General features: G+C 42.4%; 1 protein-coding gene, 1 long non-coding RNA gene and 1 other non-coding gene across 5 annotated transcripts; all 3 read right to left on the reverse strand.

Moving 5' to 3' along the window:
- Window positions 1-337: 337 nt before the first annotated feature.
- LOC112946006 lies at window positions 338-4,302 on the reverse strand. 3 transcript variants are annotated; one of them, XR_003249115.1, is made up of 4 exons: window positions 4,098-4,302; window positions 2,178-2,267; window positions 927-1,061; window positions 338-379 (listed from the first exon to the last, which is right to left on the reverse strand). It is a non-coding gene; the product is annotated as an uncharacterized LOC112946006 (long non-coding RNA). The 3 variants fall into 3 exon arrangements; XR_003249113.1 differs by lacking the exon at window positions 4,098-4,302 and adding an exon at window positions 3,672-3,723; XR_003249114.1 differs by lacking the exon at window positions 4,098-4,302 and adding an exon at window positions 3,672-3,723 and having other exon boundaries at window positions 2,109-2,267.
- On the reverse strand, window positions 1,588-1,725 carry LOC112946093. The gene has a single exon (XR_003249147.1). It is a non-coding gene; the product is annotated as a small nucleolar RNA SNORA49 (small nucleolar RNA).
- Window positions 4,303-5,828: 1,526 nt separating the features above from the next.
- Window positions 5,829-11,157, reverse strand: PUS1 (pseudouridylate synthase 1). Its single transcript, XM_026037770.1, has 5 exons — window positions 10,930-11,157; window positions 9,397-9,534; window positions 8,480-8,582; window positions 7,566-8,263; window positions 5,829-6,458 (listed from the first exon to the last, which is right to left on the reverse strand). The coding sequence occupies exons 1-5, from the start codon at window positions 11,143-11,145 to the stop codon at window positions 6,411-6,413; spliced, it is 1,203 nt and encodes a 400-aa protein (XP_025893555.1). The 5' UTR covers window positions 11,146-11,157; the 3' UTR covers window positions 5,829-6,410.
- Window positions 11,158-11,463: the final 306 nt, after the last annotated feature.

Raw genomic sequence — 11,463 nt, forward strand, 5'->3', positions numbered from 1 at the left:
GTGGTGGCGCCGCCGCCTCAGCGCGGGGGCAGCGGCGGCGCCGGCTCGAGCCCCGCGGAGGGAAACACGGGGCCGGCCGCAGCACCCCCGCACCGAGGCGGCCGGCCGGCTGCCGCCCCCCCGCGCTACCCAACACACTGCAGCGACGCTCGGCTTTCACTGCCACAGCACAGGGCCGCGGGCTTTATTTTGCTGTTGGCAAACGCGAGCCGACAGGGCTGTCAGTGTCCCCAGGCGGTGTCGTTCACCTGCGGCCAGCGGGGCTTGGACGGACACTGGGGAYGGACACTGGGGAYGGACACTGGGGATGGACACGTCCCCTTCGGTCACTGCGCTCTGGTCATCGGGGTCGCCCTCCCGGAGCCTCTTGTGATTAAACCTAGAGAGACATCAACTCCGGTTATTAGCAGGGAGCAAGGAGCGTCCATGCGTCCAAGGTGAAAGGGAAGCGATGGTTTACAAAACAACAGCAAATCTTTATATTTAAATAATGCTCCATCTAGAGAATTAACTTTTCTAAAGAGCAGAGGCTGAGAGACTTCTCCCATCTTCTTYGTTTAGCTTCATTAAATTTAAAAGTGAGCAATGATAACTTACTGAAAGATKTAAGAAAGTTGTTTTCAATAGCAAAACATGAAGTAAAAGAAAAGTTACCTGACCTAAGCTATGTTGGGGAACTCTATCACCAGTGACATCAACTCAGATAAAGCCAATTACTCCTATTACACAAAATCCKATCTTGTTTGCTCAGAGGCCTACACAGGCAGTCTCAATTAAGCCAAACAGGCAACATGAGTGCACATGAATCTGTGTTTACATTCATCTACGGGATTTATTAAAGAACATACATCTCTGCATACAATTTCAGGAATCAACCGAATTCATCTGTCAAATTGGTAATTATAGTCTGCATTTTTTATTCTCACCTGCGTTTCTCCCTGTAAGTTGACATTGATTTTGCTCCATTTTTTTGTTTCTCATCTGTTCAGCAGCCATTTCTTGACGCAAATACTAATACCTTTCCTCAGGGGCATCTCTTCACAGAATTACCACTTATAAACCTGCACAACAAATAAAATCACTTAAAAAAGGCTATCTTTCCTTCTCCTAAAATGGAGAGACAAACAACTTCATTACAACTTCACAACAATACAAGTCTTGAATAATTTTCTTTTAAAGAAAAGATGCTTTCTTATTACCTTAAAACATAGGCAAGCTTGACATAGATTAGGAAGGTATCTGAGAGCCTACATTATAGGTGTGCATAACTGAAAATGATTTTATGCACCATTAAAATCATTTACGTATGATTTATAGGGCAATTGACCAGACCAAAATCCAGAAATCTACAGTAACAACATTGGGTTCAGTGCCTGGGCACACCTGATTGGTTTATTACATTCTGTTCATGCTTCATCATCATCATCATCATCATCATTTTCTTGTCTATTGACTAAATTGGATACCTCCTACTGTGCTGATGCGAGTGGCCTAAAGGCAATGTCTTCCAAGTTAGGTTTTACACTGCATCTGACAGAAAGCACGACAACGGTATTTGAAATCAAAGGACAGTTTAACTATATTGTTAATGTTTGCTCAGCGCATAGGCCCCAAAGGATATGGAGAATCTTACTGGGGAGGGAAATGAGCATATTTTCAATTTATCCTCAGGCAATGCCAGGGCACTATACAGAAATAAAAGCCCCTGGAGTAAGGCTGAGGAAGTGCCAACACAAAAACACAACTACAGTTCAAGTATTTAGCAGTGTACCTAGCACAGAGAAAACAAAAGCAATTAGTAAAATGTTCTTATAAAAGAAAAAATCATTCAAGCATAAATTATTCAAACGTACAATAACTTATGGCATACCTCTTGAAAATATCCTGGATGTCACCTCAAATATCAATATAACTGAYGTATTTTGTACATAGGCGTGTCCTGTGCTATAGCTACATATGCATTTTGCTTATATAACAAATAGGCTTATTGGATTAATAGATTAATTAATCTCTAATTAGATTAGAGACTCAAATAAATAACTTCCCTCTGGCATTTTCACTCCTGCTAGTGTCTGTTTGCTATTAATCTGAGTAAGAAATCCWCTCACCAGGTAACAGACAACTTTGAGCATCGCCCTCTTTCACTGTTATGTGATAAAATAGAAAAGCTCCGGTACCGGAAGCGCTGGAATCATGTCCATCCAAATCAGCACACAATGTTCCTCTTGCTTTCAGCTCCTAAACCAACACCACAGCCTTCATCTTGCCTGTTTATGAAATAAGAACTTAACAGTTCTGCATACAGAGATCAAGTCAGATAACAACGTTAGCTCAGTTTTATCAATTTTTTGACTCATTACCTGATTCATGCTGCACCAATTGGGTGTCTAGAAATTGTAGAAAATTAAGCCTTACTATCTGCTCCAGTGGGTGGAAATTGGAAAATATCTGTTCTTTTAGATTAAATTTGAAGCCCTTCATTTCATTGTTATATTAATGAGAGGAAGTTATAATATATTAAAGTCTTATTTCATTCTAATTTGTAGCAGCTTGGGCTGTTAACTACTCAAGAAATAGCTAACAGTAATGAAGTGGGTATATGACCCGAAATATGAAGAATTTGGCTTAATGTAGCTGAGTGATTAGTAAAGTTTTATGACAACACAAGATAAAGGTAAAAACACTCATTATCAGAAGAGAGCAAGAGAAAAATGCCTCTATCCCTAAAGCTACAAAGATAATTCTCCCTCTTGCTTACCCCTGCCATTGCTTTTGTAAGAATTCACACAAACACACACATAAAGATACGTCATGCTTGAAAATAAAGTAGAATAACTATGTAAATAATAATTGCCATGAATGAATATGAAAGAAGAAGTAAGTAACCTAAGAGTTGAAGAACAGAATAACGTATCTGTGATATAAGGATGGATGTAAGGTTTGATATTTTAATGAATAAAACTGCTTTCCTATTCTATGCCTGCTGGCAATAAAATGGGACCTTCAAACTACCTTTGGAGAGTCCCCTATARCAAATCAAAAAGTGTCTTCTATTTCAGCAAATAGATATGCAGTCAGTAACCTGGTAAACTATACACTGTTCATGACAATTTAGCATACCCTGTCATTCAAAAGGTTAATATTTCACTTGAGCTGGACACCAAAGAGTAGATAATGATCTAGACACAGTGATTAAGTCATCCAATGTCTCATTAAAAAACTAATTTGTCCAGGAAGGCAGTTAAGACTTTTTTTTTTTTTAATGAAGGAAAGCAATTTAATTTCACAGATTTACAATATTACAGTATGAGGATATTTAGTATTTGTCAACTAAGCACTCCATTTCAAATGGAAATGAGGTGAGATAACATGTGAAACACGCAGTGTCAATATTAAGGCATTAGTTTAATGCCTGAGTAAACACCACTACAAGATGAAATTCACTGGAAATACAAACAAAGGATATTAAGTGAAGGAAAACATAAACCAGGATATTCATCTCCTAAATAATTTAAGGAGTAAGTTCAGACAAAAGTTATGAAACAATCACAACTGCMTAAATTATAAATGCAGACTACTGCTTTTCATCCTGTATTTTTCAAACACTGTTTATGCTCCCTTTCATCTTCTGAAACAATTAGATATAATTAAACATAGAAAGAAGAGATTACCGAGAGCAATTACCGCTTAGTGTGGAACACCATCAGCCCGCAGAGCGCTGCCATTGCACCGTGTTCTCCAGGCTTCCCTGTGACATTTAAAAATAACCTAGCGGTAATCAAGCTCTCTCGCTGTAATTGAAATGCTTGCTAATTTTAACAGTGACGGAATCATTAAAGGCCACTGCAGAGACATGCACGGGGTGACAGGAGTCTCCATGCACAGACGTGTGCTGGTTGGAATGATCACATTCCTGCACGTGCTCATATTTCCTTTTACCTGCCCCCAAACAGGGCTGTTAAATTAAGGACCGCTACCTGACATAACCCGAAATAATTCTTATTTCAAATATTATTTTGAATAATAATTCAAAATAATTCTAGGGTATTTCCCCAAGGAAAGGGATGCTGCTATTAAAAGATTTATCTTGCAGATACCTGCCCGCTGATTGTGGTGTTCTTCCCTCCCTCCTGCAGGAGTCAGCTCAGGAAATCCAGGTGGGATGTGGCAATCCCTGGGATGGAGGAAGGTGCCCACGGGGTCTTTCAGGCAGAACCGAATCCRTCAAGTTAATGACTGAGAACAACAAATGAGAGCAATGAGAATAAGATTTATTCCGTAAGTTSTGTGACGGCAAGAAAATTAAAAAGCAAACGAGCGCCAAAGATATTTCAGGGGAGGGGAAAGAAGGAAAAAAAAAAAACGCAAGTAGAAAAATTTAATTCGCGAAGCAAAAAATCGAGTCASAGAGAGCACGAGTATTTTCTGTGAGGGAAACCTGTGTTCTCCGTGCGGGCTCGGCGGCGGGGCCAGGGCAGGGACCGCCCAAGGCGGGAGAGCGGGGAGGCCCCCCCCGCATCGCGGGCGATACCACCGCGGAGCCGCGCGGGGGCGCCGCTGTGGCAGGGACGGCGCATGCGCGGGAAGTCCCGCGCCTCTTGGCCCCCCCTTTATTAACTCCATGTTAATAATGCCCACAAAATAAAACATACACATAGTAAAATATAAGAAATAGCCATTTATGTTTATTTTGCTTTCTCCAAAGATTATAGGCAGAAATTCCCATCGATTTCAACAGCAACATAGGTGTCACTTTGGAGGGTTTGTGAGGAGCAAAGATATTTTGCTCAAATTGAGAGGGACACAAAGTTTTGAAGAGCAAACGGCTCAATCTGGAGCAGCCGGTAACTCCTACAGCCTGACTGACACACATACAGCAGGGCCTCCCCTTCAAATTTATGTTTCTATACTAAAACCCTGAAGAAACATCAAGCCAATCCTTTCTAAACAGTCTGCTCTGACAAAGAGCCAGAAAACTTGGAGGCCTTTATTCATTGATTTCTGTTCAAGGAGCGAGAAGTTGACCTGAACTACAATATTCAGCAAGGGCCACAGGGTTTGGTTCACATCAGAGGCACTGAGTGCTGAGATGTGTCCTGAGGCGACAGGACAGCTGTGCTTGTGTGGACAGGTGAGAAGGCACCGCGGCCCTTCTGCCTAGGAAGGTGTCACAGACCATGAGCAGAACATTTTATGGAGTGGAGCACGTCTCCATACAACCCTCAGAGGGGCTGGTTATCAGACCTGGAGAGACTTGTTTCACTCTCATCCCCTTCCAAGGTGTTCTCTGGTTCGGGAGGGCAGAAGGGCTGCAAATGTCATTCCTTTTTTCCTCCTCAGAGTAGTAACCAAGAACCAGGACTCAAGGCAGAGTTGACAGAAGCAGAGCAAGAATTTGGAAGTGCACAGATGCCCAGAATGCACAAAACCAAAGGAGGAGGAACACGCTCCTTAGACACATGCTTCCCACACCACTGCACAAATTCCTCTATTCTGAGCAGCTTCCTGGGAAGTGAAAATTCACACAAATTCAATGCAGCCCAAAGAAAATATGAACCATTCAACCCCAAAGTCTAGCAGATGGCTAGATGGCTTCCACCAAAATCCGAAGCAAACTAGAAAAAAGACATTGAGCAATCCACCATAGGCAACACGAATCTTCATGGCTGCACACCTTCATGGTCTACTACGTAGAAAGACAGTATTTCGACGAAGACATCTTCCAGATAAAACACTAGGTCTTAAAAATGTTTCAGTTCACTTTTGAAAATAAAGAACTCTGAGTAAGAAATCTTAATTTTTTTTTAAGACTGCAAAGATTTAAAAAGTATGGAAAAACTCATTCCATGGCAGCAGAATTCAGAATCATTGACATGATAAGGAATGCTAACGCATGCATATTTATCCCACAAGAAAGTCATCGATGTCATGGAAAAATAAGAACTTTTTTTCCCCTACATTTAATGAACCTGATCTCTAAACACTAGTAAAATTCCCCAAAAATCTTGGGAGTCAAAACTGCTTAATACTAACAAAAATGTATATTTAAAATGTTTTACTCCATCTGCATGTAGGGATTATACATATTTAAAATACTATTTTCCAGGCAAATATGTAATAAAACCTATGCAAATAACAATTAAGATTTCTTGCAATACAAGATTCTTTTCGAAAGCATGTTTTTCATTACATTATTTTCAAGTATTCCAGTCAAACGAATGAGTGGTATAAGCAGCAGCTTCTACTTTTTCTTCTGCAGTTTTCCCCACCTGACTTCTCCTGGGCATCTGTTCTTCATGCATGCAAACCTCTGCTTTACTGCATTCTTGGATTTTTAAAGGCCACTATTTTTTTTCTTAAACAAAGCAAATTGCAAGATGTAAGGGTCCCAGATGCAGCCACTTCTTGGCTCACTCAGAATCATCATCACAACCATCACTGCCTTCGAAATCACTGTTCTGTAAAGCAAAAAGGAAAATGGATTGTCAGTATTTATTTCTGGTGACTGTCCATATAAATCAAACACACTGTCTCTTACACTATTCGGAAGTTTAAGAAAATGGAGCAAGATCCTAACTTCATAGCCATCTAATGTAATAAACCTGTGTAATGGTAAGAAGTTATTTGCAGCAGGCCTTGTACACTGGATWACACTCACCAGCAAAAGTCTCTTTTCAATTATGTTTATAGCTTGCAGCATATGAGAAACTCAGAATTGGCTAACAGCGTAAATTGCTGATACTCAAAACAAGTGCAGGCAAGAGACTTGCAGGTGCTTTTTCTTCCTTGAAAGTCGTTCAAAAGCTACATTTATTACATCATCTAAATCCAGATTTTGGAGTTTTGCAGTAAGCCTTGTCAACTTCATCATCAAGACACCTGAGCCAGGTTAAGTGCTGTCTGTGCCACACGATCTCTTTGGGTCCCATTTCAAACTAATGTGTCATTTTACAAGAGTTTTACCTCTTGTCATGAGCATTCTCATAGAGCATTACAATGCAGAAAAACAATGACCAGAAGTACAAAAATAATCCCAAGAAGTTTCTGCTTGGGCTATTCAACCAAGACTGTAAACTTTTGGTTGTAATCTTTGGGATGTAAACTTTATTTTACATGTTGAAACAGGACCATTCTCTAGACAAAACTATTTTTAAAGGCTTCATTAAATTTTAAAATTAGTGCTAGAACTGAGAACAGCAGTTAAACACATTAACTAGTAATTAACACATTCACAATTGCGAAAGTTAGTTATGTATCCACAATTTGTGTTGTCAACTTGTGATTCTGCAAGCCTGTGTTTTAGAAAATTCTTTCCTCCTCCCTCAATTGCCCCATACRAAATGCTGGGAGAAAAAAAAAAAGCACAAAACAAAACAAACAAAAAACCACATATTTTGTATAGTTGTTTCCACTGACATCAAGTGCATAGAGACTAAAAAGATAAAACACATTTCAGGATCCAGGTAACTGTCATCTTCCACAGAAAACAAAAATGTTATTAAGGGAAGAACCATTTTAAGTTGACAGCTTCCCTTTGAAAAGCCAATTGCTCCAATGGTTGTTACCTTTGAGGTTTTGTTGTTAGTTTGCATCCCAACTGCAGAAGAGTTGAAGTCATGAATGGAAAGCGTGCTCAGCCAGTTCATCATGGATTTCTCCTCCCTTTCCGTGTTGATAATAGTAGGATAGATGTACTGCTCTTTGAAAACAGCAATCTTCTCCTCCTCCTCCTTCCACTCGAGTGGCTCGTGCAGCCCATCATTTCCAAAACGCCTGTTGTACTTCTCAAAGTGCACCCTTTCCAGGACCAGCCCAAGTCCTGGAGCTTTGGGGACATCTACTTTCTCCTCCTCCCAGCTGCGTGCTATGATGGACTCCTCAGCATAACCTTTCACAATTGCTATCACCAGTCCAATCATCTTCCTTATTTGGTGCATCATGAAGCTCTGACCTTTTACTTGGATCACTGCAAATTCTACGTTTTCCCTTACAAATGGCTCTCCACAGTACATTTCCATTATGTATCGCTTGGCACTGGGGTCCTTGGGTCCCTTCTGAGACGTAAAGTTGTGGAAATTGTGTGTTCCTTTGTAGCAAGCGAGCAGTTTGTTCACTTTTTCAAGAGTCTCTTTATTCAGGCGATAAGTCTCCTCTTGCACATCATGGTCTTTATGGGCAAAGGCAAATGTTGGCAGCATGTAAGAGTAGGTTCTAGCATCACATTTGTTCTTGGAGTTGAATCCTCCGGTGACTCTCTTCAGCCCTGATTTTAAAAGTAAAGATTTGAAACAGTAGGTTACAACCTGAATGCAATTATATTTTAAAAATAATAACACAACAAAAGATTTTATACRACGCTAATTTTAAAATAACAGAAATATATTGATTTAGGTTAAAATTACAATGACAGAAGAGTGATCTTCTGTGGGAGAGAGTGCCTCTTTAAAGGCACTTCCTTTGCCTGTTCCAGTATCCTTACCCAGAATTCTGATGTGAGAAGGAAGATGGTTATTGATCTTTTCTAAGACATCATCTATTAGTCTGACTTTCAGTGACACAATCTGTCCAGCTGCAGATACACCCTATAAAAACCACAGAACACACAGAGGTAATTAATTATGTGCTTTGGAAGCTCTAGAGCAGCACCTGCAGAATTGAAATAGCTGAGGAATGAGTTTAATCCCTTTTTATCCCCACTAATCCTTTCAGGCAGAAGTGAGACAAAGACAAGGCCAAATGCAGAAATGCAAGTTAGATTACTCTTCAACTTCACCTTTGCACAGTGGTGTTTCCCCACCCCATATCTGAAACAAAGTTGACCTAGAACCACAGATTTGCCTAAGCCACAGAGAAGCCAGCAGCAAAGCCATGTACAGGCTCCTTTCTCAGTTCCACATTTCAACCACAAAACATACCCATTATCCTTCAGATGAGTATGATTTAATGTGCTAGCACTGTAGACATACCACACCTTTGCCTCAGACAATAAAATATTTCACTTCCTTTCATGACATCTCACTGTATTTAAGCAAGAGCTGAAAATAAATTATTTATATGTAAAATCAGCCATGAATTTCAGGGCTAGAACCCCACTGCGGCAGCTTTAAGGATGACTGAGATGCAGCTTTAAGTTCTCAAGCTCCACACCAACCAGGCAGCACCCACTGAGAGAAGCAGCAGCAGGCTGGGGGGCAGAAACAGATGAATGTGATAGAAATGCAAACACAGCTAGAACACAAAGCACCAACTTTACCAACATTATCCAGACAGTGTCCTGCATCTTTCTAGGGCGTTTTCTAGCTTTCTAGATAGTTATTTGTACTTATCTTTAATACTAGATAAAAGAAGAATTTTCACATAACATCCATTCTGAATAACATCTACCAACCAGCACACCTTATCYGTTCGAGCACATCTCTGGAAAGACATTTTCTTCATATCTTCCCCATGATTTTCTGGAATGCAGCCTGATTGAACAAGGGCAGATACTAAGTCATCTTCAATTGTCTTGAACTGCGAGGATCCCACATTTCTCTACAAGAAAAGGAAAGACATAATAATAAAAGAAATAGAACAAGTAATAACTAAGTAACGTTCCTAAAGACCAGCACTGAACAATGTTACATTGTTACAAGATTCTTTACSATCATGTTTTACAAATCCTAAAAGTGCTGCCATTCTCTAACAAAGTTAACCACATTTCACCTGAGATGGCTAATAAAACATCTACATTCTCATTTAACTTTTACTATATTATTGGAAGTAAAAATGCATTTTTAACTTTCCTGCGGAATACTTCTGCAATGCATTTTTGTTGTTGTTTTTTCACTCACCTTTGTGCACGAAACAGCCCCACTGATACACTGCTCCAGTRTGCAGCCTGGACACTAACCACTGCTGCTCCCAATCTAGCAAACGGGAATTGTGCTCCTAGAGGTTCATTTAATTCTTTTGTTCAGTTCGCCTGAGCTCTTCCAAGATTCAGACTGCAACATTCTCCAGGATCTTCTGCACTAAACTTCGATGGATTTTGACATAAATGTACAACTGCAATGCTGCCAAGCACCACCCCCTCCAGCACACACCATTCAACTGAAAGTGCCCTAAAACACACACATACAGCCACAAGCTAAAGGTTTACTGCAGCTGAAGAAATCTACTTTGCTGCATAAACATGGAAGACCCGTCCCTTGTCTATGTTGAACTACCACCAATTATTCCACGGAGGTTTTAGAGGAGCGTGTGTGGAGCTTGCAGTTTGCGGAGCAGAGCAGCAGATGGAGCAGCGTGATCCCGCTGCGTGGCCGGCATCGCGCCGGGGCTGCCAGTGCAACATCCCCTTTCCTCCCCATGCAAACATAACAGCCTTGCATCAGTTCGACAGTTTCTAAGCTGCTGTAAGCCAAGGCATCAGAAAAGGAGCCCTTGCTATGGCTTCAAGCACAAGTTTAAATGTTTAAGAGAAAACAATACAAATAAGGATTTGTTTCGTTGAAATATGCAGCTCAGTTCTCTAGAATCTGGGCACTTTGCATAATGCCACAATGCCTGAGGCCTAACCTAARGCAAACTCTGTCCAACAGCTCTGAAAGGCAAAGCTCGAACCAGAAACTAGACGAATAATCCAAAGAGGATCATGAAACAGCACTTCAGCCTTTGACAGGCTGCAGAGCTGGTGCTTTCRGCCTCCTCCAGAGCCTTGTCAACAGCACAGGTTTTCTCGAAAATCTGTGTTGATGCTTTAATATGAAGGCAGATCCACTAGAATCAGACCTCAGAAACATGCAATTAATCGGTTATTCTTCACTTGGATTCCACCTGCCCAGCCTTCTGAAGCCACGGCTGCTTCTCAACCACTCWGAGTACACCTGCAGACCTGACAAGCTCTAAGAAGTGCAGAAAGCTGCACTGTTTGACCAGACCACCTACCTGCATCCCGTGGTAGCCTTTCCCTGAATAGGCCATCAAGAGCACGATCTTCCTTTTGGGCCATTTCTTGGCCTGCTCCTCCGCGTCCTCCTCASCGGCCCGGCTCCTCAGCCGCTTGGGCAGGTGCCCGTTTTCCTCCGGCCGCGCGGGCTCCTCGGGGCTGCTCGGCGGCCTCTTGGGCTGCCCAGCGACGGCCGCCCTCACCTCCTCAGCCATGGGGAGAGGCTGCAAGGGGCACGAGAGCGCTCAGCGGGGGGTTAGGGAATGAAGAGGGACCCCGCCACGCACCCGCGCGCTCCCCCAGGTGACCGCTGTTCACCGCGGCCAGGGCAGACCCCGCCGGCGGCTGCGGGGCCGCGTGCGGGCAGAGGGACCAGCGCCCTGTGAGCGGCGCCGTCCCGCGTGCCGTGCGGCGCGGCCGCGGTACCTACGCGCCGGGGCGGGGGGATGGTGCCGGTGGCGGTGCCGGTCCGGCCGCGCGCCGCTCCCGCTCCCGTTCCCGTTCCCGCCGGGCCGCCCCGGCGCAGCGCGCTC

This window comes from Nothoprocta perdicaria, unplaced genomic scaffold, assembly GCF_003342845.1.
Source record: "Nothoprocta perdicaria isolate Ctin4 unplaced genomic scaffold, notPer1 scaffold_2, whole genome shotgun sequence".
NCBI classification, from domain to species: Eukaryota; Metazoa; Chordata; class Aves; order Tinamiformes; family Tinamidae; genus Nothoprocta; species Nothoprocta perdicaria.